The following is a 19,036-nucleotide window of genomic DNA, read 5'->3' as shown; positions in this document are numbered from 1 at the left end:
GTTTCCTTTTTATAGAGAGTTACGGTGACAGCTTTATCATGAGGTAATGTTACACAATTCTTTGGGGGAATTTAGTAATATTACAACACATTTGTTCAAAACAACTTAAGAAGAAGTGAAAGAACCTATTACTGTTGTTTAAACAAAACTCACAGACGTTTGAACTTTAAAAAAGATTAGCAGTTTCTCTGAGTACAGACTATATGTCTGCAGTTTGACAAAATTGTTGCAAGTTTGTTCTTTCGGCTTTGCACACTTATTAATAAACAATAATCTTTAGTTCATTAGTTTAAGTAAGTCATATTAATAATCAATTAATCCATAGCCTATTAATACAATCTAGTAATATACTTATAGTTAAAATGATTATACAGGTAATGGTTTCCCTCTTTTAACAATCTTAATGCATTTATATGGTTAACACAAGAACGCTTACACTTGCAAATATATATACATATATATTTTCTTAGCATCATCTGGTTTGCATAATAATAATATATTTTCCATCCACCCAGATGCACACAGATAGTAATCATCAAGGCATTTTAGATTTGTTTATCTAAGTACAAAAATAGGTCAAAAGGTCCTCAGTCCAAGATTCTTTGTTCAACTATTATTTATTATTCCACATTATATAGACTGTTTCCAACAGAGAGTGAAAACAGGGATCTTCAATAGGCAGCAAAATCGGATAGAAAACATTACTATTGATGAGCAAACAGCCATACATTCACTAAGGGAAAACACAGAAATCATTATCAAACCAGCAGAGAAAGGAGGTGCTTTAGTTATCATGAACACATCAGACTATATACAAGAGTCACAAAGGCAATTGTCCAGTACTATGCATTATTACAAACTACAGGAAGACCCCACAGACCTCTACAAGAAGGAGCTAACAAAGATAGTAAGTAGCTTTCCTCTTGACATCAGGGATCATGTAAACAGTTTAATTCCTGAGAACCCCAAAATGGGTTACTTCTATATGCTTCCTAAGATCCACAAAGAAGGGAACCCAGGAAGGCCTATAATCTCAGGAATTGGCTCCCTTACAGAAAATGTTTCAGGTTGGGTGGAGAACATCCTTAAACTCCTCGCCCTCAATAGAACCAGCTACATCCAGGACACCACTGATTTCTTAAAAGAACTGTCTGGTATAGGCCCCTTAACATGAGGGAACCTTACTAGCCACAATGGATGTTGAGGCACTTTACACAAACATCCCCCATGATGATTGCATATTGACATGTGTGTCAGTCCAAGAGATGAAAACAATCCCAGACAACCTGTCTACAGGTCCACATTGTATTGAAAAACTCATCAGAAACTTCAAAAGACTTTGTTGGACAGTTATCTTATCCAAAGATCTTGACTAGACATTGTTCTCCTCTCTTGCTTAAAGAATCTTAGCCTGAAGCAGTCTATTCATTTTTTACATTTAAGATGTCTCACTTAAAGGTTTTCCAATGTTGTATCTGTCCTGGTGTCTATATAAACACAGGGAACTCCAGTTTCTGTATTACTTCTTGCCTGAAGAAAGGGCCTGAGTTGCCTCGAATGCCTGCATATTGTAATCTTTTTAGTTAGCCAGTAAAGGTGTCACTTTGCTTGAGTCCTGAACAACTCTAAATTAACTAAATACTTTTGGCAGGTGAAGCTGTCTACATTGTTGACCAGAAGACCTGAACTGTACATGATGCAGGACACACAACATATAAATGTGCCCTCGACGGGCAGAGAACAGATGGAACTTACATTTAGCATTCATCTTCTCTGTTTGTGCAGTAAGATCCAAGCCTATGGGTATTAGTTGATGAGACTGGGATAAGAGCAGTGATTGGGGCGCTGTATCTGCTTGGAGTGTACTGCTCCAGGAATGAGTACAAAAGCTCACCTTGGTCCAGTGTTCTTAGTGGCAGATCAGTCTTCAGAGCAGCATTCTGTGTAAATAGATTTGAGCAGTAATGGTATTCCTGTGATTTGATGATCATGAAATATGCATAGCAGGGAAAGTCATAGACAAATCTGGTCCATTTCAGGATCTTTGGCGTGTCTTTATTGAGAACTGCAGAACAAACTATATGGTTAATGCATATGTCACAGTTGATGAACAGCTTTACCCAGTGCTTTCCAAACTTGATCCTGGGGACCCACTGTGGCGGCAGGTTTTTGTTCCAACCAGCTTCTGTTTTATAAATGCACCAAGCAGTTATATGGAAATAATGTATCATGTTCTTTTTAATAATATTTACATCTTGATTTTCATTCTACTTGCCAACTGTTATAATTGTTTAATTAATCCATTATTTACTAATTAGTGGGTCTGATGCTAAAGTAGTTGCAGCCTTTGATTATTCAGTGTTGTTTGCCTGCATCTCTGCTCTGCTCATTTTTAATTGTCATTAATAAGATACAACGAAGGGGGAAAACTGCATATAGAAAGAGCATAATATAATGAAATCAACAAAAGAGAGGTAAGCATTTAAATCTATAGAAAAAGCAGAAATATTTCTAAATGTCTTATAAATCTAAAAATAATGCTGCTGTGGTTTTCTGAATGTAGAGTAAGAGAAAAAATACCAGCTAATTAAATGATATCAGTGTTATCAGGTGATGTCACTGATTAGGAATCTGGTTAGAACAAAAACCTGCAGCCACAGTGGGTCCCCAGTAGTGATGGGAACTCCGGCTCTTTTCAAAGCTTCGGCTCTTTTGGATCGGCTCCCTTTAAAGAGCCGGCTCTTACGGCTCCCGAATGGCTCTTCGTTTAGTATCACTTGGATGCTTATATTTTAGCCTAATTAAACAATTATGAATGGTTTCCCTCCATCCATCCATCCATCCATTTTCCAACCCACTGAATCCGAACACAGGGTCACGGGGGTCTGCTGGAGCCAATCCCAGCCAACACAGGGTACAAGGCAGGGAACCAATCCCGGGCAGGGTGCCAACCCACCACAGTATGAATGGTTTGTGTATAAGCAATTTCTTATTCATTGTTTTCAGACATTACGTATTTTTATGCATTTTTTCATTACAATAAATACACAGTTACTATTGTTTAACATTTTAATAAAAGCTTTAAATGAACAACTTAACACAGCAAACAAATTAAATAAAGGCCAAACTCAACAACAACAACACAACACTATGAGTCTTTGAATAAAAGTTTTTAGGCCAGGTTGGCATTCTGAAATGCCAGATGCCTCAGCTTAGATGGGCTGATGCAATTTCTTCTCTCCGTGATTATTTGTCCTGTTTTTGAGAAGACTCTTTCTGAGGGGACCGATGTAGCGACAATGCAAAGTCTTCCTACCATTACCTTAACCAGGCGTGGGTAGACTGCAGCCTTGGCCTCCCACCAGCTCAGTGGGTCTTCAGATCTTTGGATGAGGGGCTCCTCAAGATAGGACCTCAACTCCAGCATAGCATCAGCTGTGGGAATTCTCCTTGCAGTGTCTCCTGTTGCTCTTTCGTCAAAGAGCCTCCACACAGCAGAAGCTTGTGGTTCCTGTGAACATGCCCTTGCTCCAATTTCTTCCTCTTGGCCCTCTGATGGAGGAGCAGACAGGCTGCTGGGGTTGCATCTTGCTGCTGCTGCACTTATTCTTTGAAATGCCTCATCCACAGCTCTGTTGGCATTAAATGCTACCTTTTTTCCAGAGCAGTGGTTTCTGAAAGCACAGTGTTGTACTCCATCCTCAGATATATAGTTATGGAATAATTGTTTGGGACAAAGTTTTTCTGCTAGGGAGAACATATATGGGGTTTAAGGCCTGTACAAAAGTTGTAAATCATCTGTCTTCCACAATGGAAAATGGTTAAAAGTCGCTAGCTATCATTTTAGCCAGCTCCTCATTGACACTTATTTGTTTGTTTGGCGTCATTTGTTTTGGAATAAATGTGCTTATTTTGGTTTGAACTGAAGACTGTGTTATACCTGCAGTTTTCGGTAAGACAGTGGATGCTGCAGCAGAAGTACTTGGCTCTTTTCCAGGGTCAGTGGATGGCAGGAGAGAGGGCACGTTCTCCTCCAGTTGCACGGATGGGTGGGTGGTTCTTATATGTCTGTGCAGGTTTGTTGTTGACCCTGCTCTAACGGATATTTTCATATTACAAATTCTGCACTTAGCTTTGCAGTCTTCAATATCACTGAAATGCAGCCAGATGCTGCTTCTTTTTTGGCTTTCACTCATTTCTTCACTCTTCTTTTTTTCTTCACGATGCGCTTGCATTTAAATCTGGCTCCTCGTCTGTCGCTGCGACAGCGCCGCTCTGTGTACCTGGCCTGTACCAACACTCGCTGTCTTCGGAGCGTCTGCCCCCTTCCTTCTTTCACATAATGGTACGATCCTAGTCCAATGTGTTGTTCGTGAACGAGTCGGCATTATGAGCCAATGTTCTGTGCGCCCATATAAGTCCCGCCCCTGCCGAATGGATTTTCAGCAGAGCTGAGCAGGAGCGGCTGAAGCTTCGGCTCTGCTCGATGGGCATCGTCTCCTCTCGTTCGCTTCAAAGCATCGGCTCTTAGAGCCAGCTCGTTCGCGAACGACACATCAATAGTCCCCAGGACTGAATTAGGGGAACACTGGCTTAATCCATTTGGAGGATGCTATGGCTTTAGACAGCATTTGCCAAGTAAGCCTGACAAATATGGCTTGAAACTATTTCTTATGGGTGATTATGACAGCCCTGGTCAGCTCCATACTCCAAGGTAATTTCCAGGAGCCACTTGCACTTAGAACAGTAGATAACATACACGAGGATTAAATGGGTAAATGAGGACAAACACAATCAGCAAAGGGTTGGTGCAAAGTGTTTTCAGTGCTTTTATTTAAAATAACAAACAGTGTCCAAAGTGCAATGCAGAAGATCTTCAGATAAATATTGAACCCTAAAATCAAAGTGAAAGTCCATGAGTTATAGGAGGCACATAAGATGGATGAGCAGCCCGACCAGGAGTCCAGAAGATTTCTTAACTGGATGGGAGGAACCAAATAAATTTACTTTATACCTTCCCTGGCTACGACAGAAGAAGAGGACCTGGGGATGTTTATTCCCACCAGGTGCTAGATAGCAGCAGCCCTCTGTATTGGTGCCCATTGAGGAACCAGCAGGGAATGCCGGGAGTTGTACCGGCAGCACAGCCCTGCTGGGGTCCGTGGGAGCCGTAAGGGGGTGCTGCTGGGAGATGCACCCCCCAAAATATGGGACTTCCATATGACTTGGAAGTACTTCCATCAGGCAGCGGCCCTGGCACTGGAAATACTCCCGGGTCCTTAATTAAAGGGACTGCACTCCCTTATCCAGGTGAGTAGGAGCTGGGAGGATGTGGAGCAACACTCAACCAGAGGAGGGCAGTGCTGTGGTGAGAAAAGAGAGAGTATTGTGGAAAGAGAGAACCTATGATCTGTGCTAGTGCTAATTTTGGAAGTCATTTTGGTTAATAAACCTTCCATTATTTGAACCCAGGACTCTTTGTGTGTTCGTGTTCGGGGTTTAGGGCTCGCTGATGGCCCGGTTTCTATCACAGAGTAAAAACTGAAATAAATAATCTGAAGATAAAACAATGCTAAAAACAACATTACTCTTCTTTCTCTCCTATCACTAAGCCCAGCACAATTTCCCTTCTCTTGTCTCCCCAGCTCACGCAATGTATTGCTCAGCCAGCAGAGATACCCACAGTTGAGGTCCTTGCTTTCGACTCCTATCTTGGCTGCCTCTATAGGTGTCTACCAGACTTCTCAGAGTTGACTGTCATCCCGTCACCCCTCACGCTCTCCTTGCATCCTATAGATCCCTAACGAGGAAACTTCCACCATTGTACCCACTCCTCTAGCAAATTGGCAGGTAATGATCCACATCTAGAGCAATGATCATTCACTCTACTGAGTGCTTTGCCTCCTCTCGCTCAAGCTGTCTGTCAAGAACCTGATACTGTGCTCACTCATGCATCTGTTTTTTTCTTTCCCTTCTTTTTTCTGGCGGAACATCTGTGCAGCAATCATAGCTCCAGCACTAATGAGGGAACTTACTGCCACAGTGGGTCTGCAGGACCAAGTTTGGGAACCACTAATCTAAACAATTCATTGGAAAACAATCATGTGTCTTTCTTCAAAAAAGTAACCTGTCCAGGCATTAGGCACTATTAAAATGAACTGGGATTTGGGCAGTAATAATTTCTGTGCACGATGCCAAAGGAGAACTTCAAAATAATTTCCAAAATGTCTTGTATGACTTGTCACACATGCAGGCTTGGTGGGTCTCTGAAACATACTTTTACTAATGGTAAACTGGAAAGTATATCTCAGGGGTGTAATGATTGTTTATTGAGAATCCATTTCCCTCCATAGAATGGATGAACGGCAGTAGAAAAAGCCTGAATACTTCGGCGAGCCCTGCGTGTTCCAGTCAATTGAGATAAAATAGCCAGAGGTACTCTGCAGAAGCTGTCAGTCAACAATAGCAGCTAAGATAAAATGTATGTCCTGCATTTCTCTGGAGAGACACTAGGGGATGCCAAATCCTTATTTTTCCTCTATGGGCCTGTCCTTTTTGTCAGTTGTCCTGTTTTGTGTGGCAGCATTAAATAATGATACATTTTAATAATAATACATTTTATTTATATAGCACCTTTCCCATGCTCAAGGCACTTACAGAATATAATAAAGAACGGCAGAATATACAGTATATAGCATTGTACAAACCAGATAAATAAATAAAGAAAATTAAGACAGTAAATTCTGAAAATAATAAACAGAGTCTTTCCAGATGGAGCCCCTGGCATCTTATGAATGTATTGGCTATTATTTTACAGGCCTCATGAAACCAGCTGCACATTTTAATTATAATCCATGAACACCATTTAAAAAAAATCACCCTTCACAGATTCATTTTTTCAGGTAAACACAAGGATAAGCACTGAGATTTTTTAGAGTTAAATACACATCTGTTCTCTGAATCTGTTCTTTATAGTCCAGGACAGTCAAAGCAGAATCAGGCAAAATCCTGGAATCAAACCTGAATTTAAAACACTCTGTTACACCCTTAACAGACAGACTTAGTCTTTTGTATTTATTTATGAGTGGTTTTTTTATCCCAGTGTATTTTACAATAGTATAATAGTAATAATAAGTACTCTTACCTGAAGAAAACCTGTATAATCATATTAAAAGGCCTTCATAAGGGCTGCACTACCACCACCACCACCATTACCAACCACCATCACCTCCAGCATTGACTTAGCTCCATGTGTCAGCATTTCACTGCCATAAGGTGCTAAACATCTCCAACTGACAGACTAACTCAATCAGAAGAGTTGTGACAGAGGTAGGATAAAAACAAGGCCACCTGGCTGTGTACAACATGCTGGGGTGGATGAACATTGTTCGTGTTGTCAGCAACAGTCATATCCCAGGCATCAAGGAAAGTCACATTGAGCCCATGAAATACTTCTCTTTGGGCCAGATTTTGGATGTAGCCATGCCAGTTACTGAAACGGAGAGTCTCAGAGGTCAGCTCTCGAATATTCTCCAGTTTAATGAAGACCCTTGTTTTCGGACTGCGGGCCTTCAGTCTTTCAATTGCTTTGCGGATGTTTAGAAGCCTCCTTATATGAAGCTCCAAGGGAAATGGACGGAAGTGTTGTCCAACTGTAATCACTACAATTATATTTTCCCCACCAGCAATTTTGTCTACTTCTCTGGACACATAGTTACCTTCCTTAATAACATTTAAATGTACTGTAATCCAAGGATGGCCATGCTTCCTCCAGTCAATGGTTATATTTCTTTGTTCATCAACAGCAAGCATTGGGGCTCTACTCTTGAATTTCTCAGTGGTCTTCAAGTATTTTAAATCTGTCAAAATAAAAGAAAAAAAATTACACCATACCTTGTATGCTAAGCCTAAGGAATAGAGTAAGTCATTGTGACAAAGCCTGACATTTTTACATTCATTCTTAACTGCTTACACAATGCCACAGAAGAATGTCCTAACAACCTAGGAGTGGTGCTGGCAGTCAGCTGCAACAATAAAGAGATACAGAGTTTTAACAAGGATTATGAGCCCCTGCAGCTGTAAATCTCCAAATGTGACAGCACAGTCTCATTTGTTTATTGTCTTTTCTACTGCCAGTGGGCCTTAACCATATAAAGCAGGCTTATTCATATGGTAGCCCACGGGCCACATGTGGCCCAGAAGCAACCTCTGAGTGGCCCAGCCTGTAGTCCTGCCAGAAATGCAGAGAAAAAATGAGAAAAAAACATTTTGTGAGCCATCAGAAATTCCTAGACAAATTCCTACAGTAGTACAGAGATGAGTGCAACACTTCGTGTAGTCTAGCAAAATTCAACCCACAATGCAGTGCATTGTTGGTTTGCCAGGTGGAAGGTGCTGGAACAGAAATGCCCCATCTCCGCATTGGTGAGAGGAAGGGGAGGGCCCACATATGCAGGAAGTGGCACGTGTGAATGAACGAGCAAATAGAGGAGAACAAGTGTGACAGAGTGGCGTGCTCCTGGGCAATAACACTGAAGCAGAAGATGAGCTGTGCAGAGGAGTTAAATAAGTCTGATTGCAGTTAGAAAGTTGAAGCATCTCCCAAGGCCAGAACAGTGGGAGTTTAGTTAGAAGGTAAAAACTCATCAGTTTTAAACTCCTGAAACGTGTACTGGTGTCATTCCTCCCTGAATGGCCATGGGAGACACCTCAACTTTTCAAATGCAATTGTTTAACTCTCTTACTAAGAAATAAGAGTTTAATAAATGTAGGATTATTTTATTTTATCCTCTGATTTTGCATTACCAAGATAACATTTTCTTTGTAATTTGGTAGTTTAAATGGATAATGAATTTGTGGATTACAACTATATATATATATATATATATATATATATATATATATATTTGTTGTAATAACATTTTCATCAGATACTACAGTAATGAGTGTAAAATTAATTTGGTATTTTAGAATGTTCTATACAGGTATTTATTTATATATTATTTACAAAATGTGTAAGCACAAATATAATAATATATAAATATAACAGTATAATAGAATATTAAATAGGTTCATTGCTTAATGGTACTTTAATTTTGCAAGAGAATACATGTAATTTTTTATTATAGATAAAAAGAACTTTGTCCCTATTGTGATATTTGGCACATAGTGTATATACTAGGGGGCTCCGCCCCCTGCTCACTTCGCTCGCCAACCCCTGGCGTTGGGGCATGACAAAGAGTGAGATGTATGAATTAGAAATAGAATAGTGTGCAGGTTTGGATGATGCCTATATAAATAAAAAATAGAGTGTTTGGCATAGAGTAATGTTTTATTGTAATATTTCTTTGTATACAACATTAGTAGTAAAGATGGTGTCTTGTCTTTGAATGAGTCTTCCTTGGCATGGATCATTTATAACTTTAACTTTAACGTCAGATGAACGTCGAACACGTGAGAAGGCAACATAAAGTTGTCCATGTCCAAAAACGGGTTCAGAGAGGTAGATGTCAACCTTGTCCATGGTTTGTCCTTGTGATTTGTTGATGGTCATGGCAAATGCAGGTTTAATGGGGAACTGTCGGCGTTTCAATGTAAAAGGTAATTCTAGGTCAGAACTCGTAAGGTCAATTCTAGGAATGAGAACAGTATCGTTAGCATGTGATTCTGTAAGAACTGTTGCTTGAATAACATTGTGTGTCATGGTGTTGACGACTAACCGTGTGCCATTGCATAAACCCTGTTTAGTGTTAAGGTTTCTTAATAGCATGATTATTGTTCTGTTTTTAAGGGTAAGGTTGTGTTGTGGTCATCCGTCCGGGTTAATAGTGTTCAAATATTCTAAGGGGAAATTCAGATGTTCATTGTCGTCATAAGAGTCAACTTTGTCAGAGCTTAGAAAGAGCCGTGTCTCTCCAGGAAGTAATGAAATGACCTGGTTGTTAATGTGATTAACATTAATATTTTTTGGACATAATATAGTGCGTTGTGTTAACCACATATGCGAAAGCAGTATGGGCCATTGCCATTTGGTGGCCTGATATTTACTCCGGTAGATGCAAAAGCAAATGAACTATTGTAGGATCTAATGCAGTTCATAAAGTTTTTACTTTCAGGCACATCGTTAGTTAGAAGCTTCTGTAGATATTCAGGATATGAATGTAAAGGAGGCAGTCTAATCTGCCCCTTTTGACAACAACGTGTAAATTCATTATTTGTATTGCCAGTTGTTTCTTCTGGGAAGTTAAGTGAATGACAATGATTGCAAATGACATTCATTAATCCCAATGAATTTTCCTCAATAGTGGACTCATTATTGAAGGCGTTGTCAGCCAATTGGCGTAAGCGTTTAGCAGGTGTCTGGCGTTGATGTCCGCGATGGGCATGTTTTGCTTGTGGTGTTTGAGTGCCGCGTTGTTGCATGTCCATTATTTGTGACGCGCTATTTTTGACTTTTAATTGATTCGCCTCCGCTTTGCGAAAAGTCCGTTTCAGTCTACGTCGTGCATTGTTTGTATCGAGCCTTGTCCGTTTTTGTATGTCGGTCAGTTGAGCTTTCTGCTTTTGGAGTCTTGCTTGCTTGTTTTCTGGAAGGTCATATGTGTGTTGTACACGTCTGCATTCATTTATTCTGTCTCTTCGCTCCCTTTTTTGTATGTCTGAGACGCGAGCTCTTTCTTTTGAAATCATGCTTGTTTCGATGCAGCACTTTGAGACGCGCGCTGTATGCGTCTACGTTCATTGTGTCTGTCCATTTGGGCACGTCTCTGTAACGGGGTTACTTGAGCTTTGCGTTTTTTGATCCGAGACATTTTTTCTCCCGGAGTTTCCTTAGCGCGTTGTATGCGCCGCCGTGTATTTTCTTGTTTCATTCGTGTTCGTGTGTTTGGTCCCGTTATCCAATCCGAATCGTTTTGTACCCGTGACCATGTATTCATGTCTTGTTTGTTCCTCAGCGTGCGAAATATGGATAAGTAATAAGGAGGATCGCACTCACTGTTAATATGGAGCCTTTTCTGCAGTTGAACGGTTAATAGTGCTTTATTGTAAGGAGATACACCTATGCTGCCTAGTGTGAAGGTGTTGAGATGACGTATGTTTAATATGAACGTTTCCTTTAGATATGTGGCTTTGGGTGTCACTTCTTATTGATGTGTGTGTAGCGGGTGAGGATTTTTGTTGCGCGAGCGTCTTCTTTCTTTTTGTGTTCCACGGGCTTGTTCAATCCCCCTCTTTGTGTGTGTCCTGTCCGTTGCTTGTTGGGTGTGTGGGGTGGTTTTGTGTTCTTTTTTTTTGTGTTCCAGGGGCTTGTTAAATCCCCCTCTTGGTGTGTGTCCCGTCCCGGGGGGGGGGGGGGGGGTGCCTTGCTGTTGTGCGCGAGCGTCTTCTTTTTTTTTGTGTGCTAGTTTCGTGTGCAATGGGTTTCGTGCGGCGCCTACTACTTTTTTCTGTGCCTTTTCCTTTTTTCTGTGCTCTTGGCGCCTCATTTCTTTGACTCCTTTTTTCTGTGGTCTTGTCCGCCTCTCGCGGCCCCTCATTTCTTGGGGCGCCTGCGCAGTACGTCTTTTTGCGGCTACGGCCCATGGCCGGATGTCCCTGCGTCCATCCGGTTTAGCATTCTCGGTTAGTAATATGGATATGCATGTGTGTGTGTGTATATATGTATATATTTTGCGAGCCTTCAGTATAATATATACAGTATAATATTCATAGCATTCGTAGTCTGAAATCCGATCCGATTGTATGGGTGATTACCTACCAGGTAACGCATGTGGTTGGTCTGCAAGTTGGCATACGTCCGCCACGCCCTCTCAGTCACGAGAAGCAGTTCATAGAATGTTATATAGTTTACTGTCAAATAATGCAAAGAGTACAGACACATGTTTCGCCCTTATTTGGGGTCGTCAGGTGTACACACTCCACTGCATCCCCTTGTGGGGATCGAACCTCCGACGTCAGGTATTAAAATGGATGGATCATGAGAAGGTAGTAAAATGAGGGCCCTAGTGCTTACAACCTTCTTCAATAAAAGGTGAAGATATTTATTACAAGTTTCCATAGAAGCTTTCAGATAGACGGGTTCATGAACATTACGAACAGAACACAGTGTGTTAAAAAGTACACAGGGGTTGTGAGAGTTAGAGAAAATTTCATCAGAAAAAAATTTTGATCTAGCAGCTTTCAGAACTTTCTGATAACAACACCAACTTTCTCTCAAGATTTCAAAAGAAACCTGCAAACTGTCCTTTTTTCCACCTCCATTCAGCTCTTCTGCATTCCTGTTTAAAGGCACGGGTATAAGCATTTAACCATGGCTCTGAGCTAGGCTTAGTTGCCTGCTTTTTTAATTGAGCCACAGAGTCCAAAACAGTTTGACAAGCAGAATTAAATTGAAGTGTTAGCTCCTAAGTATTGAAAGACACAGAGGGCTGTGAGGTAATTTCATAATTAAAAACAGCAAAAAACTGAACAGCAGTGGAAGATTTAAGAGCACGGCAGCACCGAACATGAGCGCATGGTTTAGCAGATTGACAGAGAGGAACAAAATTAAACAAGACAGGCAAATGGTCTGAAAACACTGCATCACCAATTTCCTGATTAAGAACAGATTCACCACGAGGTAAGACAAGATCCAATGTATGCCCACGTTCCTGAGCAGGACCATTTACAAACTGAATTAGATTAAAAGAGTCCATTAAATCTAAAAATTTCTTCACCAAAGGCTTCTCAGTACAATAAATATGAATATTAAAATCCCCAACAATTAAAACTTGGTCATATTTTGACATAAATTCAGCCAAGAAATCAGAAAATTCACTTATAAAATCCTTATTATACTTTGGTGGACAGTAGAACAGGACAGGAGAACGACCCAACTCAAAAAGACTCAGTTCAAAACTGGAAAAAGAAACAGCTAAAGACGGCTGTTTAAAATTGAAGTTGGATTTGAAGACAGTTGCTAAACCTCCACCATGACCCAAGAACCGTGGGGAATTAAAATACGAGCAGTCACACTGCAACAATTCTGAAAAATATGTGTGTTTGTGTTGTAGCGTATCCCAATTTCTTTTACTTTGGTTAAATTCTAGAAAAAAGCACACTTGTTTTGTTATATCTGTGTCTTTTGTGAAAGTGTTTATTTGATATTTGGACCTCACACTTCACGTCAGCATTTAGCCAATTATTAGTAGAATATGAAAAATGTTTCTGTTCTAGTTATGTGTTCAAAATTTCTTGAATCGCATTTCCTGTCATCCTACATTTACACAGATCGTTGTAGACACGGAACACACATGAAATGCATGTGTTCCAATTAACAATATATTATTTACCCTATACAATTCATGGCATGTCATACCCAGATAAACAGACTTGAGCTGGGAGAACTTTGTGTACAAATAAAGCTGCGTCGGTGGGGTACAGGATAGCAGGCTGTCTGCTGCCAGTGCTGATAGACACATTTGCAAAACAAAAGACACTGATAAGGAGGTGCGAGGAAATTTAAAGTGGCCCAGCATTATGAGCTTTATCATAGGCTTCAGGGATTCTACTGTTAACTCCTTGGTTTTGTCCTTGTACAGGAGCGGTGGTGATTAATGGGTTGGAAGGAGGCCGCACTGATAGATTCCAGCAGCAACATTTCCATTGTTGCTTGCCAATACGTGCTTCCACAAGATTGGCTTAAAGAAACGACCAGTCTAACCTGTATTCACAGGGACACTCGATGGTACAAGTCTGCCAACTGTGTGGTCAGCTATGAAGGCACCGTACGAACCATGCGGGTGGCGGTTCTGCAAAATCATCTGTTCCTTGTGATACTCGGTAGAGATTGCTCAGATAATAAAAGCGGTGGCACAAACCTCACTCCCTCTCGATCTTTGGACCTTGTAATGGACGGAAACGCTCTGCCCCAAACTATCTCCATGCAATGTAATCCACTGGCATTAGGCAATCATATGGGAAATCAGAGTGAACGAGTGGAGGCCAAAATGATGTGGCCAGAAATATCATCTATCGATGACACGTCATCCACAATATTCTTAGAAATCGCCTTAGTCAATGGGTGGGCCTCTCTGGCAGGGTCTTAAATTGGTTTGAGTCCTACCTAGAAGGTAGAAACTTCTTTGTTAGTTGTGGTAATTATATACTTCAATGACACATGATATTCCATATGGTGTTCCATAAGGCTCTATCCTGGGTCCGCTGCTATTTTCGATTTACATGCTTCCATTAGGTCAGATTATCTTGGGGCATAACGTGAGCTACCACAGCTATGCTGATGACACGCAACTATATTTATCAATAGCACCTGATGACCCTGACTCTGTTGATCCACTGACACAATGTCTTACTTGTGTTTCTGAATGGATGAGTAGTAATTTTCTCAAACTAAATAAAGAGAAAATTGAAATTTTAGTGATTGGCAATAATGGATATAATGAGGTTATTAGAAATAAACTTGATGCATTAGGATTAAAAGTCAAGATGAAGGTAAAGAATTTAGGGGTAACTGTTGACTGTGACCTGAATTTTAAATCACATATTAATCAGATCACTAGGACAGCATTTTTTCACTTAAGAAATATAGCAAAAGTTAGACCTCTTAATATCATTGAAAGATGCTGAGAAATTAGTTCATGTTTTTGTTTTCATTCGACTAGATTACTGTAACATAATTCCTCTCAGGACTACCCAAAAAAGACATAAATTGATTGCAACTAATGCAGAATGCAGCTGCTAGAATCCTAACTAGGAAAAGAAAATCTGAGCACATTTTTCCAGTTTTGATGTCACTACACTGGTTGCCTGTGTCATTCAGAATTGACTTTAAAATACTGCTTATGGTTTACAAAACCTTTAATAATCTCACTCCATCTTATGTTTTGGAAAGTCTGACACCTTACACTCCAAATCATAACCTTAGATCTTAAAATGAGTGTCTGCTTAGAATTCCAAGAGCCGAACTTAAAAGAAGTGGTGAGGCGGCCTTCTGCTGTTATGCACCTAAAATCTGGAATAGCTTCCCAATAGGAATTCACCAGGCTAATACAGTGGAGCACTTTAAAACACTGCTAAAAGCACATTACTTTAACATGGTTTTCTCATAGCTTCATTTTAGTTTAATTCTGATGCTCTGTATATTCAATTAATTATCATTACTATTCATGGTGGCTCCAAAATCCATACTTACCCCTACTCTGTCTTCTGTTCTTATTCCGTTTTTTTGTTGTGGCGACCTGCGCCACCACCACCTAATCAAAGCACCGTGATGTCCCTACATTGATGGATTAAAGGCCGGAAGAACACATGAACATCATCATCAAGTCCTTCCATGAGAACCCTGAATACAATGAGGACTGACTGATGTCATTTATGTTAGGTAAAATGTCTAGAGGGGGATGAGTGGTCTCATGGCCTGGAACCCCTGAAGATTATATTTTTTCTGCAGCCGTCTGGAGATTTTTTTGTTTTTTCTGTCCTCCCTGGCCATCTGACCTTACTTTTATTCTATGTTAATTAGTGTTCTCTTATTTTAATTCTTATTTTGTCTTTTTTTTCTCTTTCTTCATCATGTAAAGCACTTTGAGCTACATTATTTGTATGAAAATGTGCTATATAAATAAATGTTGTTGTTGTCCAGATCAGAAACTCTACCCCTTGAAGTCAATTCTGATCCCCTTTCTTCTTTACACTTTCAATTTAGATTAACGCCGCATCCTTTAAACGGGAGCAGTGGAGTGATGACTCCCTTAAATTTGCTAGAAATGCAGTAGTCTATGTAAACGGCCAGTGCACGGATCTTCCCATGCCCAACGGGCCCCACTTTGTCGTTAATAATAACTTATTATATCGAGTAGCTGAGCATGAGGGGAAGATGAGGTCTTTGTTGCTCATTCCACAAACGTTCCAGCGGCAGGTTTGTGAACTAACACATACACACCAAATGGGAGCGGAAAAAATGCTGGAGAGGATTAAATACCAATTCTATTGGCCAGGGGTTAACGAGAAGGTCCACCATTTCTGTATTTCCTGTCTGGAATGTCAGTTAAGGCAGGTTCCTAGGAGGGACCGTGCTCCTCTAAGCCTGATTCCCCTTGTTGACGTTCCCTTTGAGCGCATTGGGGTTGACATTGTAGGAACCTTGGATCACTCTGCCCGAGGAAATAAATATATGTTAGTCCTCGCGGATTATGCTATTCATTTCCCAGAAGGCTAATTAAAAAAATATCGCATGGGAACTTGTAGCGGTCTTTGCCTAGGTGGACATCCCTAAATAAATCTTAACAAATCAAGGGACACCCTTTACCTCAGGAAAACGTTTAGGGAAGTTTCCAAATTACTTGGAGTAAAACATCTCAAGACTGTAGTGTATCATCCTCAGACTGACGGTGTAGTCAAGCGGTTCAGTCAGACCCTAAAAACAAATCCTACGCAAGGTGGTCAGCCCGGATGTAAGGACTGTAACTGGGATCAGTTACTTCCCCTCATTTCTTTTCGCTTATCAGGAGGTCCCTCAGGCCTCAACAGGGTTTTTCCTTTCAACTTTGGTTGAAAACTTTTAACATGATTGGTTACACCTAGTCGCTAACAGGACTTGGCAGATTTTGATTGATAGTCCTGTTTGTTTAGGATGTACTTGACTTTTTAAATGTATGTTTTTCATTTTTATTTTTTGGGAGCTATGTGAACGCTTAAAAGGAAGGAGAAAAAGAACAATGGCCTATATATATATATATATATATATATATATATATATATATATATATATATATATATATATATATATATATATATATACATATATTATGATCCAGGAAACAGTATTGTAAGGGAAAAGTTATGCCATAAATATAGCACTTCTCTTAAGGGGTTATGTAAAGGACAAGAAACACATTTTATCATAGTGAATAATAAAATAACAGCGTCAGCTTTTAGGCATAAGCTCAGAAGGATATGAGACTCAGACACATACAATACAATACAATACAATACAGTTTATTTTTGTATAGCCCAAAATCACACAGGACGTGCCGCAATGGGCTTTAACAGGCCCTGCCTCTTGACAGCCCCCCAGCCTTGACTCTCTAAGAAGACAAGGAAAAACTCCCAAAAAAACCTAGTAGGGAAAAATGGAAGAAACCTTGGGAAAGGCAGTTCAAAGAGAGACCCCTTTCCAGGTTGATTGGGCGTGCAGTGGGTGTCAAAAGAAGGGGGTCAATACAATACAATACAGTACAGTGCATAGAACAATTTTTCAATATAGTAAGAAATAAAAAAAAATATATAAATTTTAGAAGTACAGAGTAGAATTTAACAGTAAATGATATATCCCATAATAAGATTTATATTTGTATAGAGTCCTGGAGACATCATCCTTCAAGCTGCCTCCCCCATTTGGCCATTCCACAGCTGAAACAGTGCTGGGCCAGCCAATCCGATGAAAGGACCCCTCTCTCCCACGATTCCTGCGATCCTCCATCTGGGATGACTTTTCCTTAGGCAGGCAAAACAACTTGGCAGGTGGGCCATGGCACCAAGTGCCACATTTGAGTACCGAACACATGCCAGGTACACACTGGAGCAGGGTTCAAATTTAACTCTTACACACTCAAAGAGAGGAGCTGGAATCAGTGATCCTGTCCATTCCTGAGGTAGTTAGTAAAAAACCCGGCCGGACCTCACTGGTTGAGCATGACATCATAATCAAACCAGGGGTGATAGTCAGTGAACACCCTTATTGCCTCCCGGAAGTAAATAGGTTGTGGAACTTGAGATCAAGAAAATGTTGGAACAAGATTTGACTGAGGAGAGCTGTAGTCTCTGGTCCAGCCCCATCATCTCAGTCTCTAAACCTGATGGAAGTTGGAGGTTTTGCAATGACCTCTGTCGGTTTAATCAAGTTTCCCAATTCGACGCCTAGCCCATGCCTCATGTGAACGACCTCCTCGAGGTGCAAAATACTTGACCATGCTTAACATGACAAAGGGGTACTGGCAAATTCCTTTAATGGAATCTGCTCAAGTCAAAACTGTGTTTAGCACCCCTAGCAGACACTGGCAGTATAGTGTTCTTCCATTGGGTTTAAACAGGGCACCAGCCATATTCCAACGTCTGGTGGGTAGAGTCCTATGGCCCCATAATTCCAACAGCACCGCCTACCTGGATGACATTGTCATCTATTCCGATACATGGAACAACACCTACAGCAGGTACAAGCTGTACTTCAAGCACCAGGTGAAACTGGCCTATGGATTATTTCCGAGAAATGTTTATTTGGATTTTCGGAGGCCAAATTTTTGACATAAATGACATAAATGGGCTACAAAGAGGAGGTACAGTGAAACAACAATGAGACAACAGTTCTCCCAAGTTGAAGCCATCCTGAACTGGCCACATCTTTACGGAGACTGATGGTGAGACGCCACAAATGATTGTCTCACCCACTTAGGTCACCTTAGATCCGGTTTCCTCTTTACATTTTTCATTTTTCACAAACTCCAGGGGCTTGATGTATAAACGGTACATATGCACAAAAATGTTGCATACGCCCATTTCCACGCTCACATCGTGATGTATAAAAACTAATCTTGGCATAATGCCACGCACATTCTCATGCCAGCTCAAACCATAGTGTACGCAAGTTTTTGGCTCGGTTTTGCAAACTGGCAGCACTCAATGTCAAAGCAGTACTACTGTTCCTGGGTGACTTCCCTTTATTTTTTAGATTCCCATCCCTTATGCTGCTTTATTAAATACACTAACATTAACTGCATATTGTTTTTAAGTTTAAGGCATCTGATTGTAATCAACCCATAACCATATAATGGTGCACGGAATGGCCAAACTATTCCAAATACTATGAGTATTTTAACCCCACTGCATCTGAGTGTGGAATCACAGCTCTACAGCAGCTTATCGGAAAGCTCCACCACAGAATTTGTCAATAGCGGAGAGAATTATTGGGGTACAGCTTCCAGCACACACTGCTTCAGCCATGTGCACAGTCTATTCGAACTTCTCCCATTCGGCAAATGCT

The 19,036-nt window shown here is 40.6% G+C and overlaps 1 protein-coding gene across 1 annotated transcript in view; it reads right to left on the bottom strand.

The window, feature by feature from the left end:
- Positions 1-7,267: 7,267 nt before the first annotated feature.
- Positions 7,268-19,036, bottom strand: part of LOC114660780 (NXPE family member 2-like) — a 79,058-nt gene continuing 67,289 nt past the window's right edge. The window contains exon 6 of the mRNA XM_028813671.2: positions 7,268-7,859. Coding sequence (XP_028669504.1) covers positions 7,306-7,859 — 554 coding nt within the window. The 3' untranslated portion in view covers positions 7,268-7,305. The remainder of the gene's footprint in view (positions 7,860-19,036) is intronic.

This window comes from Erpetoichthys calabaricus, chromosome 11 (genome assembly GCF_900747795.2).
Source record: "Erpetoichthys calabaricus chromosome 11, fErpCal1.3, whole genome shotgun sequence".
Taxonomy (NCBI): domain Eukaryota; kingdom Metazoa; phylum Chordata; class Cladistia; order Polypteriformes; family Polypteridae; genus Erpetoichthys; species Erpetoichthys calabaricus.
The sequence above is the reverse complement of the archived record's forward strand: the minus strand, read 5'-3'. Positions and strand labels throughout refer to the sequence as shown.